Source organism: Callorhinus ursinus, unplaced genomic scaffold, assembly GCF_003265705.2.
Source record: "Callorhinus ursinus isolate GAN/ISIS: 27379988/994484 unplaced genomic scaffold, GSC_fseal_2.0 scaffold25, whole genome shotgun sequence".
In the NCBI taxonomy this organism is placed as follows: domain Eukaryota; kingdom Metazoa; phylum Chordata; class Mammalia; order Carnivora; family Otariidae; genus Callorhinus; species Callorhinus ursinus.
This window is the reverse complement of record NW_027397087.1, coordinates 30802754-30821936: the sequence shown is the minus strand read 5'-3', so window position 1 is coordinate 30821936 and position 19183 is coordinate 30802754. Positions and strand designations below refer to the sequence as shown.

Genomic DNA, 19183 nt, shown 5'->3' with positions numbered 1-19183 from the left:
ATGACTGAAAAGCAGGGTCAAGCGGCAAAACACTTCTAAACTACCTTGAGCCCTACATTGTCATATTTTAAAACTTAATGTTTCTTACTTGAGACAGTTTGTCTCCTGAGATACTATTCAGAATGAAGACACTGTTAAGATGCAATCAAAGACATATTCTACTACTACTTAAAGGGTTCTTGGAATTCTCCCAAGATCCAACCATGCCCACAGCAACATTAAGTCTATACTTGATACAAATTCAAAGTTACTCATTTTCAATTCACCACCTAGAGTTTCCTTTTCTTAAATAATTTTGTGAAAGATTTACTACCGATTTCGAGTAAATGCCTCTTCCCGGGTCTGGTGACACTGTTACATATGAAAGTACAAAGATTACTTCCTTAATGTTTTTGGTGATACTTTTTCCAAGAAAAGCATAATTGAAACGTATGTCTAAAATCAAAGCTGAATTCACACAATGATGCCTCCAATTTAGTGTTTACTCTGTAATGCAAGGACCTATGCTCTTACTCATCAGAATCAAATATTCCATGGCTGCATCCAAAGCACTCAAAGGAAAAATGTAATCTGACAACATAAAGAATAGTCCCCCTATAACTGTTTATTAGAATGTGAATATATTCCAAATCAATAACTAAAAAATAAAATAAAAATAAAAATAAATCAAGTTACAGAGCATGCATAAAATACAAAGTAGCAATTTACAAATAGATAATAGTATCTTCATAACCAACCAACACTCTAATAAATGGCTACAGAAGAAAACCGAAAGACTGACCACAGCAATGCCTTCCGTGTGCCCCACACGACATGTGCCCCACACGTCATGAGCACCGCAAAAGACAGATTAACTAAGAAACATAGTAATCTATGCAAGCCCAAACACATATATTTTTGTACTGGGGGGATATTCCACCATCCTGAATAGTATCAATTCAGTTGACACAACTTTCAGAACACTGCAGAGTAAGTGCTTAATATTATCCACAATAAAGTAAAACTCAGTATTAGTGTGCACATTTCTAAATGGGAAACTAGTTGCTCCACTGATTTCAATAATGTAGTGGGGGAAAAAGTAGTTCAGGTTTGTATAATGCCTAAATGCATTCTATTTAAACTCAAGGTACTACATACTAAAATACATGCCTTTAAGTGGTACCACTTGAGCAGAAATTAACCTCTTACTATATTCCTTAGACATACTGAAACCAGATATTTAACTGGACTGTATTCCATAATATACTGCAAAACTCAAAAATCAGCATAGTTAAAATAATTATCCATGCCTGCTGATAGATAACGGTGATAAAACTAGGTTGCATTTCATTTACTGGAAGGTTTTAAGACAAAATTAACACTTCACAATTTGATACTAACAGCATTAAACCAGTTATTGCCTGAGCAATAAAATGCCACATATCTACTGCTGGGAAATTAGAGGAGTTCAATGATTTGGGCTGCCTGATCATTGCAACAGAGGCATCTCAGATGGAATTCCACCAGTCTCTCAAGTTCCCAGCCTGCCAGGCAGCATTGTTGAACATATGGCTCCATAACCACACTGCTACTGAAACCATAAACAGTCTTTTGTTTATTAAGATAATTCTTATCCAGAAAAAAAGTGTCCCCCTCTCTAATCAACTTTGACGCTTACAAAAATTAAAAGACAAAATTTACTAAACTACTTAACCTTATTAAGGCATTTTTAGAAATTGACTTCCAGAATAATGGAAAATTTTCAAGCTCTCAAAATCCTGCTATGTTTATAGGGCAATTCTTAGATTTGTGGAAATATACACTGCATTGAGAGAAAAGTGTATGAATTATTAGCTGCTCATTATAAGCTGCTCTGTGGCAAAATGATAGCTTATTTCTTCTAAAGTCTTCTTAGTTTGATTTGATCAAGACCAATAGGTCTGAGCTTCAAGTGATCAAGTTCTAGTATGTCCTACAGTGACAGGCTTCCATGATGAAAAGTAAACAGTAAATGAGGAATCCAAACATTCAGTTTATTAAACTAAGGCTAGTGAAGCCATAGCATGAAAAAAAGCTGCAGTCATTCGGGGCAAGTGGATGATTTTATAAAGCTAAAATCAAAAGACTTAAGACATGGAAAAATTCATAAGTATGAGGAAGTAATAAAACACAAAGTGACCACAAGAATTACAAATATATTTAAATCTCAGACCTGGGAAATGGACTATACACAGCCTTCTAGGGGAGAAGAGAAACGCCTTAAATGTTCTGACAGCACTGCACCTTTGGCTTGTTTTCAGTGGTTGGTGGAACATGAATAGGAACCACATTGTTGCTTGGAGACATGTCATTTTCACGTCTGTCTGACATTTGCTTCTGGGAAACAATGCGGTATATCTCTGGGGGGAAAAAAACCAGCAATACTCACTGTGAATAGACACTTTAGTAGCTGATATAGTAGTACACAGAAGTAGAAAATAGATTTGCAGAAAAAGACTGCAAATAAACTTGGACAAAGAATGTATAAATGCAGGGGCGCCTGGGTGGCTCAGTCGTAAAGCATCTGCCTTCAGCTCAGGTCATGATCCCAGGGTCCTGGGAGGGGGAGAAGCAGGCTGGGGGCTCCCCGCACCGTGGGAAGCCTGCTTCTCCCCCTCCCACTCTCCCTGCTTGTGTTCCCTCTCTCGTGTCTCTCTCTGTCAAATAAACAAAATCTTTAAAAAAAAAAAAAAAAAGAATGTATAAATGTAAAGTTTTATTTTCAAATAGCCACTGAATAGAAGAATGGTAAGAAGAGAAAAAAAGTTTTCCATTTCAGAGATAAAGGTTCACCAATTAAATAAATTGGTTTAAAGAGAGTACATAGTTTATGGGATTAGATCTAAATTAAACCATGAGAAAAAATAAATAAAAATTAAACCATGAGAGTATTTTCAGTCTACCCTTGTCAAAAAACCCTACATACATTGATACTGTACCACAGAAAAATAAAAATAAATCTGCACTATGAGATACATTAGTATTTTTCCTGGCTGTGTAGGGAAGAGCACAACTTCATAAATATTCCAAAATCCCAAAGTACTCTTAAAAAAGGAGGGAAAGATAATGTTTATCAATGCCTCCTGAATTAAAGCTAAATTGTAATTAAATAGTTATTAACCAGGAACTTAAGATTTTCTGACACTCATCAAAACTAACTGTAAAAAACCAAAAAACAAAAACTGTTGTCTACCTCTTCCACTAAACATTAAACTCTGTAAAGACAAGCACTGTGTCTACCTTATTCAGTTCTTTTTCTCCAGCATATGACTTATAGCAGGGGTGTGATAAGTAACTAGTTGGTCCAATAAATGTTATTAAATTCCTCTACACCAAGTATCTTTACTTAACTCATTTTAGTTGGTCTTTTATTTCACTGCCTAAAAGGGTTTCCCTCTGACTCAATTATAGACTCCTTACAAACAGAAAAATGTATCTTATTTATCTTTATTCTCCCAGTTCTCCCTCAAAAAAAAAACCTCAAAGGGTAAGAGAATTCTAAAAATGGGACAAATTGACATCATGTGCCTACTATTATGATCTACTATGAAAGACACACTGTAGTCCTATGATGAATACCTATGTATTCCTGCCAAAAATGTTTAAAATGAATTTATCCTAATAAAACCACTAGATAAATCCAGATTGAGGGACATTCTACAAAAAAACTAGCCAAGAGTCTTCAAAAAACTTATTGTTATAAAAATACATTTAAAAGATGGGACGTAAATGTTCTACAGCTGTAGTGTCCAATACAGTACTCACATATTTAAATTAAATTTAAAATCCAATTCCTCAGTCCACTAGCCATATTTCAAGCATTCAATAACTTGTGCCCAACAGCTACTCTATTTAATAATACCCCAGATATAAAACAATTCTATCAATGTGTGACCCTTGGCTGAACATTTAAAATGTAAAAACCAAATCTATAAAGAATTATTAGTACACTTGGAGAAATAGGAATATGAACTGCACATTAGCTAATACCATATAAACATCATTTCTTAAACATGGATATATGGTACTGTGATTATACAGAATGCCTTGTACTCAGGAGCTAAAATGCTTCAGTATTTACTTGTAAAGTGCCACAATGTCTACAATTTATATTCTGAAGACTGAGCAAAAGGGAAAAAAAGAATATGCACACATGTAGACATAGGTCAAATGTGGTAAAGTGATGATTCTATATGAAGGATGTAACATATTTCTATAATACCTGAAAATTTTAAAAATATAAAGTTATAGGGTAAAAAGAGAAAGCAGAATTCTATTTTCAAAATGCTCAAAGAACATGTCAACCAACTGCAATGTAGTAACATCATTTGGATTGGATTCTAATTTGAACTGTAAAAAAATAAAAATTGAGACAAAATTTTAGTACTGTTTGGATAATAGATAAGAAATTACTGCCAATTTTTAGTAGTTTTGTTGTTTTGGGTTTATGCCCTAATCTTTTAGCTATACATCATGAAATGTTTACCAATGAAATGATGTAATATCTGGGATTTGTTTCAAAAAAATAAGGAAGGGAATAGGTGGAACAAAACACTGGTCATGAACTGATGGTTGTTGGTGGCTACACTGGAGGTCAGGATACTGTCCTACTTTTGGTATGTTGGAAACTTTACATTCAAAAAGTTAAAGAAAAAGAAATGTGTTAAATGAATACATTTTCTCCAAATTAAGAACTAATTTCCCTAAGTTGAAGAACAGCAACCTATAGTCAATTGAATGTGTGAACTAGCAAGAACACTGACAGCTATAATGTACATTTTCCTACTTTTTTCGGGGTGGGGGGTGGCTAAAATCTGTGTTTGAGGAGGCTGACTGTACTTCTCAAAGCTGAAGAAGTATCAAGGGAAAACCAAAAAAGCCTACTGACTGAATTAAAAAAAGGATATGTAGTCTTCATTTAGATTCTTTTCATTGCAAAGAGATGGAATTGGGGAAGTGTGTCAAGGGTAAAGAAAAAGACACTCATTCATCAGGCTAGTGGCTAAGGAATAAAGACAGTTATCAACATAATGTAAAACTCTACTATTCATTCTTTAATGTTCTCTCTAATCCCAAACTGGATGGGTCTTCTTTAAGTGCAAATGATTATATGTGACCCTCTACAAATTTTAACTTCTTTACAAGTTGGAAGATTCAAGTTAGAGAAACCAAAACAAAAAGTATTTTGCAGGCTCTTACATGAAAAGCGAATACTGTAAGAGAAGAAAAGGCAGAGTTCTCAGAGAAAAGAAAGTTAAATATTAAAGAGATCTCATTACAAAGCAAGAAATCTGAGCAGTTATTATACAACTGGTCTGCAAGGACTGCACACTGTTTTGTAGAAATGGATTACTACTACATTAGTTCCAGTCACCAAAAAGATATCCGCTAATGAAAATGCCAAAGCAATAAAGAAAATAGGAAAGCGTTGATCAAAAAAGTAAAAGAAAAATTTTCTTTCAAGTAGAATGAGCACTAAGAGGCTACTGAAGTAGTTTATTTAACATCTCCGGTGGCTCGGCGTGTCACTAAAAAAAAAAACTTTGATAAGGTAATAGGAAGCAGGTACCTTCTAGTTGGTATCTGATTAGAGGTTATTTAAGTGGGGGAAGGGAAACAAGACTAGTGACGTGCTAAACCAGATGCAAGTGTTTTCTTCTTTCAAGGGCATGTTCTCCTTTAGAACCAAATGTATGTGATACAATTCCTGTACAGCCCCTTTTCAAGATGTCCAAAGGCTAGGCAAGGTTAAAAAGAAAAGGAATTCTGCTGTATCGTTCCTATGTTAGAATCTCTTATAAATCTAAATAGAAAGTTAAAATATTAATAGAAGATAGTTTTAAATATAACCTGGTAAAGTTAAAATTAAAAAAGACATATGCCTATTTCTACTCTAATGAAAGTATGAAGCAAATTGCAAAGTACACTCTAAGGAAGTTAAATGCAATTGTTCCAAACTGGGGAACAAAGAGCTAAAATTCTTTGGGCTCTCAAAAATTATGAAAATAGCAAAAGCCTGAGTTATTCCACTACAGCCTAGGTCAGAATTTGTTAGGTCTTCTTCAAACCCACTGCTCACCATTAAGTTTCTTAAACATAAAAAAAAATGTTCTGATCTGATACACTGACACATACTTGAAAACACTGCCACATGCCAAGAACAAAAATAAATTACTACACCTAAGGGCGGCACCTGGGTGGCTCAGTTGGTTAAGGGTTATTAGACTCCTGATTTCATCAGCTCAGGTCTTGATCTCAGGTCTTGATCTCTAAGCCCTACAATGGGCTCTACGCTAGGCATGGAGCTTACATTAAAAAGAAAAAAAAAAATCCTACACCTAATTAAATGATTCTCACTACTTTAACCATAAAATTAGCAATTCAGTTTTCGTAACTAAAAAGATGACTTGGGCTTATTATGTGGAGAAACCTTGCACGTACCACTCTAACCAAGTGATCAGAGTTCGCATCATCAGTAATGAATACAACAAACCAGTATCACAACCTCCTGATGGGATACAGAGATCACTTTTGTGGTATTCTTGCTGAAACTGCAATAATCTGAATTTAATTATGAGGAAACATGAGACAAACCCAAACTGAGGGACACTACAAAATAAATGACCTGTACCCTTCAAAAGATGTCAATAAACAAAAGACTAAGGATCTGTTCCAGATTAAAGGAGATGAAGGAGATGGGGAGAGCTGAATGCAATGTGTGATGTGATCTCAGAATTTCTTTTGCTAATAAGGACATAATTCAAACAACTGGCAAAATCTGCACAAGGTCTGTAGCTAAACATTGATTTGGACTACAATCTAACTCTTGATTTTTGCTAACTGCACTATGGTAATGAAAGAGAACATCCTTGTTTTTAAGAAATATGCATTGAAAAGTACTTAGTTCCAAGAGGCAACATGTCTGCCACTCTGAAATGGTGCAAAGAAAAATTAGTATATAGCAACAGGAAGAAAAAAAATAAAGCACATACAGTAAAATACCAACATTTGGGGATTATGGTGAATGGTATGTACAAATTCTTTGAACTATTATTGTAACTTTAACTCTGAAATGGTCAAAAACCAAAGTTAAAAGAAAAAATAATTAGGAGTATGGAAAGTATAGATTAAAAACATCCCTTAACAAACTTGAGCATGAAAGAAAACAAAACTGCACAGCAATGCAAAGGCTGGGCAATCTCACAGACTCACTCAAGTACTAGCAAACTACCTCTAAAAACTATCATCAGCAAAATTGTCATGGAGTTAGTATCAAATTCACGGATGTCAAAAATGCCACAGGTCTATTCTAATAAAACAAGCAACACAATTAACTTTGGAGTAATAATGTAGATAAATTTTCTAACACATAATTTTCCACCTTAAAAATGAAAACACTTTTTTCTTCCAGCAACATCAAAATACAATGTAAATACTCCCTTAATGCTGTTAACATTCAAGGTAGAATTAAAACCTAATGAAATTACTGTTGTCTTTCCTGGGTTTTTTGTCCTATTTCTTTTTCCTTTAAAAAAAAAAAAAAAGATTATTTATTTTAGCAGGGGTGGGGCAGAGGGAGAGGGGGAGAGAAATCCAAGCAGACTCTGCACTGGTCACAGAGCCTGATGAGGTGTTAGATCCCACCACCCCAAGATCACGACTCAAGCAGAAACCAAGAGTTGGACACTCAAACCAACTGTGCCACCCAGGTGCCTCACTCCTCCAAGTACTAATACTCCTACTGGTATAAAGAGAAGTTTAGAACAAACATCCTAGCACACTCAAAAGAACAGAGAGGTCTACTGCCATATGCAATGATTTCTGATCCCACAGAACAACATTGAAATTTATGGAGGAAGCTGAGAAAATAGTGAATATAGAAAGGAAAAATGCTAATAAGTGAAGCTAGTCTTGTTTGCTTTTAAGCAAAATTAAGCAGTAACAAATGTTAAATCTAGAGTGAATTTTAAGAAAAATAGCCAAACCTTCATCTTTTAAGATTTTATTTATTTGACCGAGAGAGAGAGCCAAAGAGCACAAGCAGGGGAAATGGCAGAGGGAGAGGAAGAAGCAGGCTCCCCACTGAGCAGGGAGCCTGATGTGGGCCTTGATCTCAGAACCCTGGGATCATGACCTGAGCCAAAGGCAGATGCTCAACTGACTGAGCCACCCTGGCACCCCTAAATGTTCTTTAAGGACAAAACAATTCAATTTGAAGTATATATCATACTTATTGATTAGTTCATGTTTGAGCAGATCATTAAGTTCAATGTTACAAAATGATACTTAAAAGAGTTAACTGCAGATGGTCTCATCTTCACTTAATATCAGAATAGTCTAGAAAATGTGATCAGAATGGGCTACAATGCAGAGGAGATCTGATGGGACATAAAAAATATCTCAACAAGGACTGACTAAAAAACTTTTTCAAATGACATTTTCAGAGGCCTTGAGAGACTCACAGACCCTCAAGGTGACTTAACTCACTCATTATTTAAGGCACTGTGACTCTGAGGACCAGGGAGTTTCAGTTAACTAGTTACACAGGGAGTGGGAGCAAAGTGCTAGTAAAAACCTACAACTCCTAGGTCTAAATTTAGTACTCTACGTATCGATTCAATAGAATCTGCACAAGTGATCGTAAGAAAAGTAGGATTTGCAGATACACTGCAATATTTAATCAAATCTTGCTTGCAACAGTCTGTAGTGAAACTTGACACAGAAAAGATTCTAAAGGAAAGCTACTGTGTTCCAAAGACTAATGCAACCGCAGCACCAGTTGTTAGTTAACTATTTTTCTGGTAACAGAAAAGAATTCTAATAAACTATTGTTTATTATACCTATTGTATGAGAATCACCAATATCTCGTTTATGTTTAAGTTTTTTTGTGTGCTTTAACTGCTATTTAGCTACTAATTCATCAAATGTCCACTCTGTACCAGGGATAGCTAAGGATTTTACATGTATGAACTCAAGTACTCATTTTTGGAGTCTAGAGTAGATGTCTCAAATAACAGGCAATTCTTTTCTGTGGATTATAGAGACAAAAACCTTTAAGTCTCAACACAAAAGTCAAGTCAAATCATATCACAATGTATTTATAAATAAAAGCCCTCTTCTCTCAAAACAAAAAAACAGAACTCCCTAGAACATATTTAAATTTCACAAATAAAGAATTTAAGGCCTAGAAAGGTTAAGTAATTTGCATAAGATTACAGAGCCAATGGAAAGTGAAGGAGCCAGGACTAAAACTAACATCTAAGTCAGGCTTCCAAGTCCATGTTGTCAAATTCTAGGCTTTATTCCCTACCTATTTCCAGTATAAAATAAGACATTTAAAAGTTAAAATCTGTGAATCACTAAATTCTACACCTGAAACTAATATTACACTGTATGTTAACTAACTGGAATTTAAATAAAAACTTGGAAAAATTAAAAATAAAAAAACTGGGGCATCTTTGTGCTCAGTTAACAGTCTGACTGTTGTGGAGCCTGCTTAAGATTCTCTCTCTCCCTCTCCCTCTGCTCCCCCACCTTGGGCTCACTCTCTCTATAAAAAAATAAATAATGTAAAAATGTTTTAAAAATAAAAATTAAAAATTGAAGTTAGAATCTGTTCACCTCTAATACAAGTGATGTATACAAAGAATGTTAAAATCTTGTTACATTAAAATTGGAAACTCATTTAACCATTTCTCCATACAGACTTGTTAGAACACATTAGACTATGCTATATAGTAATCCTATACTCTATATTGAGAGTTCTTAAAAATAATGTATAATTTTACAGTACTTTAAAACAACCCATCAAACTATTTACTAGAGGATTATGATTAAACTTGCTGATAAGTTGGTCATTCTAATAAAGTCAGAGTCAATGTGAGTCAACACAAATACAATGTCTTCTTGTAATTCGAAGCTGACCTGATCTGCACATCTACATTTTAAAACAGCATGAACTTTGTTCTTTTCCCACTACTTATTTAAACTTTTCCATATGCAATCACTTGCTGATTTTCTTCATAGCTGACACCATGCTTCTTCTACAATATATCACAGGAGAATTTTACTTTTTGTTTTTTCATTTAAATTTTTAAAAATACGTTTTTCCCTAGCTGCTTCTATAATATATCAGAACAAAGCAAGTCTTTTCTTTACTGAATTTCAAAGGGCATTTATGTCTTTCCATAGCCAGGATTTCAATATTTATCTTATGAAAGTGCCTTTAAGCATTATTTTGTGCTTGTGACCACAAAGTATGGAATACCTGGACTGAAGTAATAATAGAAGTGAACAAAATATTTTCAAAGTACTTTTCCCAATATAAAGCAGATAAGGGAGAATGATTAAAGTTCAGCACGCAAGGGTTGTTAACTAATTTTGTACTTTAAACAGCTCTTGCTATAGCAGCTCTCAAATGACAGTGATTCTCACTGTGATATATAGTTTAGTTTCCTAATTTGTCTAAATTACATTCCTAAAACTTCTAATCCCCACTAGTATAATCTAAAAATTCAAGTCTTACCTGTCAGAATTGTCTGAAAAGCAGCTTCTACATTTGTAGAGTCTAGAGCAGAAGTCTCAATGAATGACAAACCATTCTTTTCTGGGGGTGAGGGGGAAGGAGATAAAAACTTCAGTCTAGTCAACAAGAGATATAATACATTCAAGCCTTCAAAAGGAAAATAAAAAACTTTCTAAAAATTAAGGCCTCCCCAACTTCTTGAGCAGTAAGGACACCATTCTATTTACACTTTAGCAGATTAAAAAGAACAGTGAGAAATTTTCATTGGCTCCTTAATTAAAAAATACTTATTACATCTATATACTACCAATGAATGGTAATGAACGACATTACTCAAAACATAGTAAACTTATCAAATATTCAGTTATTTCCATCCACGACCATCCTTCTCCCCCATCAACCCACAGAGTTAAGGTATAAACATGGATAGGTAGGTGTTATTCACTTAGAATTCTATAACTGTATTTTTTGAAATAAAGCTTCTTGCCTGGAACACTAAAAAACTATTATAAAAACCTTTATTCACAGCGTAATCACTAGTACAGAGTAACAACTTTCATTTGCCAAGAATACACAATGCTGCCTTCTGGTAGGCTACCCCAAACAGAACAGAAGTAAGCAGATCCTCTACTAAAGCAAAGAAGTTCTAAATCCTAAGCAGCCGCATTCCCTGTGGGTTGTTGACACTCCCTGGGCCACTGCTTTTCAGACCCACAAAGAGCAGCCTTGGTAAAACACAGACATAACAGAAAGAGACAAGAAGCACAGAATAAACTGATAGATGTCATCTACCCCCTTCCAGGGAAAGGAAAGAAAATGGGATTTATATTCAACTTTTGGCAGCAAAAACTACAGTGTTTTAATGACTCAAAGTTAAGCAAAAGAGAAAGTCACCACAAACTTTCAGAATAACAATCCTTGCTGAGCATTCATGTTTACCTTTCTGAAACTACTGTAAGCGATTACAGTCATTGGGAAAGTATCAAAACTGCATGACATAAGAGTAAGAATCTCTGTAATGTCATGAAATTCATATCACCAACCTGCAAAAGCTCTTGCTTCATCTGTAGGAACTGCCCTGAGATGACGCAAATCACTCTTGTTGCCCACAAGCATGATAACAATGTTACTATCAGCGTGATCTCTCAGTTCTTTCAGCCATCGTTCTACATTTTCATATGTGAGATGTTTAGCAATGTCATACACCAATAAGGCACCTACAGCTCCACGATAGTATCTGAAAACAGAAACAGGTATGTAACTATTAGAAAACAACCATAAGATGGAAGGGAACACCAGGAAGAACTAAATATATGGATTATGTATGTTTAAAAGCACATTTATAAATACATTTCAAAATCCTGATACAGGAATTCTTACAAGGAAAAAAAAGTACCTTTTCCAATACCAAAAATCAGCTAATTCAGTTGATGACAGTGTATTTCTCAGAACTTAAAGACTATGAGACTTACGCTGATGTTATAGCTCGGTATCGCTCCTGCCCTGCCGTGTCCCATATCTGTGCCTTTATTGTTTTCCCATCAACCTGGATGCTTCTGGTTGCAAACTCTACTCCAATGGTGCTCTTACTTTCGAGATTAAATTCATTTCGAGTAAATCGAGATAAGAGATTACTCTTTCCAACACCAGAATCTCCAATAAGGACAACTGAAAAAAAGACAAAGCACTTAATGTCAGATGAGTGAGGCAGACACGTTCAGAATTACCACCATGTTTTAAAGCAAAAAAAGAGCATCTGATTTTTTAAAAGGAATAGGGGTAGCGGAGGGTGAAGAGCCCATGTTCTTAACCTGTTACCAATTGATAAAACCAATTTATTCTTTTTAAACTGTGTCTACCTACATAATAACTTCCACACATCATCTGCTTAGCACAAATACAGTATCTTGTCTTACACATGCAATTTTAACTACAGGTCTGCTAGGCACTGATTAATTACCATCAATGCTGTACCAACCTTACTACCATAGAAGGTAATAACATGAAAGATAAATCCTACACCAACTAAAAAATTTGTGATTAAAGAGTATCATACATGAAAGTAATAAAGGAAGTTAGTGAGTAGAAAGGAGAGAAAGAATGAAAATGTTCTTAGTTTCATCAAAGACTGGGTGTGACCTCAGGACTCACACCTTGGCAAAATTAAACATAACATTTACCGTAAGAGGCATCAGGTTTATAAACTTTGCCACCCAGATCAGAGAAACTAGAATGACCTTTTCATAGTTGCATTTATCAGGTGGGCAGGAAACTATAGAGACCCCTACAAAAACAGACATCCCAATTAAGTTTAACAGGGGCCCCAGGAAGCTAATAATTCTTGACTTACTCTGAGTAAAGGCCAAAGCAAGGAGGGCACATTACTCTCTCTTATGACTTAAGAATTTTTAAAAAACAAGTTTGGTTTAGATGAATTTATTTCCTGTGATTACTATAGGAGGCAGTTTATTACTAACTAAATACATGAGGATTTTTTTTCACGCAAGGCTATGTTATACTTAAGAATTTCATAAACATTGGGAAAATAGGCAGTTAACTTGTTCTAAAGCATTTCTATCTGAATTTAAAGAACAAATGAGTTCACAGGTTTAGAGAACATGAGCTAAAAAATTTTTACGAAGGAAAAAAATGCTATCAGCATTTCAGGAAATATACTTATTTCTACTGTTGACTACTGTTTTTCTTACTAGCTAACTGATTTGGGCACCAGGACTAGAAAATCAAACATGTGAGAACACCACTAAGGAGTAAGACCATACCTTATTAAAGAGACTGCGATTTGGTGGTAGGGGGAGAGGGAGGTAAAAACTCTTAAGAGCTCATTGCACTCTGGTCAGAGGGCAAAGAGAGTCTATTATGCATTCCTTCCTTGCCACAAGAGCGGATATAAGCTGGCCTCTGGACAGTCTTGGATAGAGTACATTACTCTATTAGCTGATTCAGCAAGAAATCATCTAGGTGGCAGTAACTCCATGCAGCACAAACAGCAGTAATTTCTAGTTATATAGTCAATCAGAGATGTCAAAGGTATTGTGACAAACACAGATATATAGCAAATGCTTTAACTTGGATACCAGAAAAGATAAGGTCATCAAAGTAACATACAAAAACAATGCACTTCCAGTTTTATAGGACGGTTGGTTATGTTAGTTTCCAAGGAGCGCATTTCTGGCAGTGAGGTCAAATCCCAGTTTCAGTGATAATCTACCCAATTAACAGGATACACACACTGTTGCCTCTTAGTGCAAGAGGCCTAATGTTCTGCTGAGGAAAACCTTTGAGAATCATTTCTAAACCCACACTAGCAATGAGGTATAAAAGCCTCACTTGAGGGGCGGAATAGGGAAGAAGGGAAAAACCAAAAAGTTAAAACATGTCTACTTCATAGACACTCAGATATCAATCAATTCAGGAGCCAGCCAGTTTAAAACCAAAAAGCAACACATCTAGAATGACAATGCCTCTGGAAAATTAAGTAAGTAACACACTCAAAGAACATCTTCTCCCTCCCACAGAAACTCTAGCACTTTCAAGTTTTGGTTTTTCCCTTTTGACCTCCATGTTAACTAATGACTATGCTCATTATCTCCCCACCTCAGCATAAAGATAGCAAAGGCATTTTTTCCCCTCCATGTAACCAATTAATTTTAACATTATAAAAAATAGCACCCTTATCTGAAAATAATTCAAGACTCATGAATGCTTTATACAGTATAAAATAATTATGTTAACTAGACATGGACAGAGTGGCCAGAATTAAAAGACTAACAACTTGTTAAAGGATTAGATCTTGAATGACACCAGAAGATACTGGTTCTGTAAGAATTGTGCTGCCAAGAAGATGCTGAGAAATGACACAATAAGGAAAGCTGGTTCTATTCAGTTACCAAATGAGAAATCAAACCAAGATGGGTTACATTTAAGGTCACTAAAAAATAAACCAGAATGGATTAAATTACCTAAGCAACGTAAGAGAATTTACTGGCTATGACTGAAAAACGTTTAAACAACAACAACAACAAAAAGTTCATGGACTCAATTTCTAATTAAAATAGTTTCTCTCATTAAGATGACAATATATAATTGATCTTTAAAAATGTGATAAACTATACGATCATATCCTATATTTCAAGAAAGGAATTTGCAGTGACTTTCCAATGTTTTCCTTAACTATTACCTTAGGTTAAAAGTACTTCCCACTTTAAACATTTTATAACTATATCCATCTATATAGTATATGGGGGGGAGTATGTATAATAATATAAACATAAATAACAGCATCTATATATCAAACATCTATATTATTTCTAAAATAACCTAATGATATTTATTACCACTTGGTTAACCTCACCTGCTCAATTTTAACTACCATTCTAATACCTAATATTAAATTTGGTTCATTATATATCAAATATTAGGCTAAATGCCATAAAAGCAGAATATACATATAAATTATCCATTATTTAATAAGAAGTTCCACCTCTTCACAACCATTTAGTTTTATACACTCTCTTGCAAACTAATGTACTGGACTAAAATTTAATTCAACAAATCAATCACAGTACATCAGATCTAAAAGTTATCACCTGAAAGGATAACATAATTTTCATATTGATTTTTATAAATAAACTTGGGAGATTCTTCTACTCTTTTCAGCTATATTCATAGTCCTACCTCACCAAAAGTCTTGAAAATAAAATGCATTCAATAAGTCCATAAGGCTTTTAGCCTGGACAAGTTTTTCCAGATTCAGCAGAATGTGAGTTGCTCAACCGAAAGTTGTGAAAGAAAAACTACCAAGATGCAAGACAGCAAAGTTCCTAAGATCTTTTCCATTGACAATCAGCTGATGGTTAATTACTACTGACCTTCAGATAGATTGAAAAGAAAATGATGTAGACTATGTATCCAGATTATTTTCAAAAAATGTGACTCTGAATTGGCGTCCATAACACCAATAGCAACTATGACTGATGCTTACTTCTGTGTCCCACAGGGCCATAACCACATTGTATGTACATAATTGTAGAATTAAATAAAGCTTTTAAATAAAAAGTCAAGTTTAGGGGCGCCTGGGTGGCTGAGTCGTTAAGCGTCCACCTTCGGCTCAGGTGGGTCCTGGGACGGAGCCCCGCATCGGGCTCCCTGCTCTGTGGGAAGCCTGCTTCTCCCTCTCCCACTCCCCCTGCTTGTGTTCCTGCTCGTGCTCTCTCTCTCTCGTTTCAAATAAATAAATAAAATCTTAAAAAAATAATAAAATAAAAATAAATAAAAAGTCAAGTTTAAAAAAATAACCTCCCCACCCTGCAACCAAAAGTCTCCTGCTGAAATTAACTAAAGATTAATGTTCAAGAACAAATACATAACGTAGAGTAACTGTCCTGCTCTCTCCCCACATTACGTTCCCATCTGGACCGCTCCATCCTGTACTAATCAAAATATCCCTTCATTTTGAACTGTTAAAGAGTTACAAACTAACTTCCAATTCCCTCACGTATTAAGGGTGCCAAGTAAGCAATCTTACAAGTAGAAAGGTCTACCTCATCTCGGTGTATAAACCTCTGTAGAATGAAACCACTTTAAAATTGTTGCTTTGCTTTAAAATATAATTGTATAAATAAGAAATTGCCAAACAATCAGCAGTAAAGTAAAAAAAAAAAAAAAAGTGACTCATATCCTGTTAGAGCTTTTTAAAAAGTGGAAATTCTTCTCAGCAGAATTTTTTAAACACCCTATCTTGAACAGCAAAATGTACAACAAAATGAAACCATAACCCATGGTAACATAAAACACTTTAAAAGTTCCTACTTTTAAGTTTCTTTCGTAATATTTAAATGCTCTTATAAAGATTAAAGGTTCAAAAAGCTGACAAGAACCACAGTAACTTTCTTCATATTATTATCACTTAACTCAATCCTCAAAACGAGTCTCATTTTTTTTTTTATTTATTTATTTGACAGAGACACAGCGAGAGAGGGTACACAAGCAGGGGGAGTGGGAGAGGGCGAAGCAGGCTTCCCGCTGAGCCGAAAGCCCGATGCGGGGCTCGATTCCAGGACCCTGGGATCATGACCTGAGCCGAAGGCAGACGCTCAACGAGTGAGCTACCCAGGCGCCCCAGAGTCTCACTTAATTCTGGTTAAGAGTTCTGAGAGATAGGTATTATTTCCCTTTTATAGACAAGGAATTGGGAGGCTCAGAGATCACAAAGCAAGTTTTAAGACCTTGAGTCAGAATTTGAATGCAGGCCTGTGTGATTCCAAAGCCCTGTGCTCTCAATCATTGTTAGCAGGATGTTCTAATCCCAACGTTAAAATCCCTTAAACCAATCCAGGATAATTAATATTCTTAGTGAAAAAAATAAATGGTTTCTATAAACAGTCAAGCTCCAAACCAAACAGGAGAAATACTCTTCAGTTGTTTGTCTATCTTTGTTCTAAATTAATCACTTCAAAGGTAGCTAGCTGCCTAATGCCTTGTACCTTATTTTAAAAAAATAAATCTTTTAATGACTAAACACTAGTCTCTAGGGTCTCACCTAAGTAATTTCACATGATCTCAGATGCCTTCAGCAAACAGTATGCTAACGAACCCACATCTCCTTTTTGTATTTATAAAGATGCATTAAGTACTCTTCTCTGTAAATGATTTTCCACTATAGGGGAGTGAGGGTGAACACTGAATGTACTCACCCTATGTAACAGAATATTCTGGCCAAGAGGAGTGAGGTGATGATAAGATTTGCAAAGTATTGGTAAAGCAATGTTTCCTGCTTCCTTTAAGTCAATCATTCTTAGCACGCAATGACAAGGTCAGAAACAATCACCATGCTTAACACTCTTTTTAAACTCCACCCTCCACTGTAAAGCTTTAATAGCAATGGCTTCTTCCTCCCTGGTAATGATCTTTGTTAAGCATACTACTGATGGCTGCCCTAATTCAGGAGCTGAGAAAGAGCATTTGAGTAACAGCGCATTCACTTAACAACAAAAAAAAAGCATTTACCGTACTCTTTCCCATTGAAAACGGTACCCCTTATTTTTGTTGATTAAAAAAACAACTATTGGGATTCTTTCCCGACTAACCAATAGGCAATTCTTTCTGTCCATTCCCCACCCTCCAATATGTTTTGTCCAAGGGCACTACATGTTTCCCTATCTCATAATACATATTAAATTTCACCAAAGAGCACACAACTTCCCCCTAGCCCCCACCTTTTGGGAAAGGTATGTGGCTAACTAGGACTCTTCCCTTCCTGTTCTAAAAACACCAAAAGGCTGGATCCTCCCACTGTTGCAGCAGGAAGCAACCAGTCCATAGTGATAAAGCAGGCTAGTATTTGTGCAGCGCACAACCTTTCCTGCTCAGGAACTGGGCCTTCAGGTCTGGCAAGGATAACAGCCACCACCCATCCGCAACCTCTTGTCGCTAGCAGTCTAGAGTTATCCCGGCTGGCTGTCGCCCGGTAGGGAGGGTAGGAGGAAAAAAGCCTAGATTAGAAGTCACAACAGTCGGCCGGGTCACTGCGACAAGTGCGCGCGTGGGTGATGGACAATCCCTCTTGCCTTACCCCCCACGCTCGGGGTCGCACAGGAGACACGGGAAAGCTCTCAATTATTTGGGGAGGAAAGACAGGGAAAGAGCTACCAATCCCGGGGGCAGGGCGAGAAGGTTATTGACCACGAGACCTGTTGGGCGGGTGGGGTGGGGACCCCTGGCCCGCTCAGATTTTAACCAGGGCCTGGCCCAGGGAATGGAAGAAGACGGCTCGAGAGGCGTCCGTCCGAGGGGAGGGGCCGTGAGGAGACGCAGAGAGGCTCGCTCGAGGGGCAAAGAGGGGCAGATGAGAAAAAGACCTGTAGTGGGAGTCTGCGCCGAAGGAAAGGTGAGCGAGCGGAAGGGCCGGCCAGAGGGGCTCTGGAAGGGGGGCGAGCCAAGAAGGGTGTATACTGAGGAGGAGGGGCGCCAAACCCGAAAAGATAGATGGTGGGAGGGGCGGCCCCTTTCAAGGGGCCATCGAACCCGGGAAACGAAGACGATTTGGGAGAAAGCAGCCGCCGTGAGGACACAGGGTGAGGGGCGCTGAGGATAGCCTATGAAGGCCTATGGGGAGGTCGCTAAGAGCCCGGCGTGTGGGGAGGACTCCCCGTCTGAGGGGAGAAGGGCTGAGCTGGGAGACCGCAGGACAGATCGCCCAGAGAGGAAAGGGCTGAGGAAGGCCGACTTCAGTGCAGGGGCAGTCCGCACGCGGGTCCCCCGGGAGTGTCCCGGGCCCCCGAACCCGGACTCGGTGAGGAAAGTGGGAGAGCCCACGGCCTCACCTTTGAAGAGATAGTCGTACTCGTCGTCGCGGGTGCCCATTGCGCGGCCGAGGAGCGAAGGGGCGGGAGCAGCAGTGGTATCGGTGGGACCAGGGGGCGTCGCTGCAGGGGTAACCCGAGAGCCGAGCTTCAGCTGCCCGACCGGGTAAAGAACCCCTCCCTGCCCCTACGACACTTCCGGCAAGCCCCAGCCCCTAAGGGGAAGTACTTCCGGGAGGCGGTGCTCCGCCCCTGAGCCTAGGGAGGGCGGTGCGCGGGGGCGTCGCGTCCGTCTTCAAATTCTGCCCCCCTCCAAGA

The 19183-nt window shown here is 37.2% G+C and overlaps 1 protein-coding gene across 1 annotated transcript; it reads right to left on the bottom strand.

Moving 5' to 3' along the window:
- Positions 1–583: 583 nt before the first annotated feature.
- RAB11A (RAB11A, member RAS oncogene family) lies at positions 584–19061 on the bottom strand. The gene is made up of 5 exons (XM_025884477.2): positions 18887–19061; positions 12017–12212; positions 11588–11781; positions 10545–10625; positions 584–2378 (listed from the first exon to the last, which is right to left on the bottom strand). Exons 1-5 carry the CDS (start codon positions 18924–18926, stop codon positions 2239–2241), a joined length of 651 nt encoding a protein of 216 aa, XP_025740262.1. The 5' UTR covers positions 18927–19061; the 3' UTR covers positions 584–2238.
- Between the last annotated feature and the right edge of the window lie 122 nt (positions 19062–19183).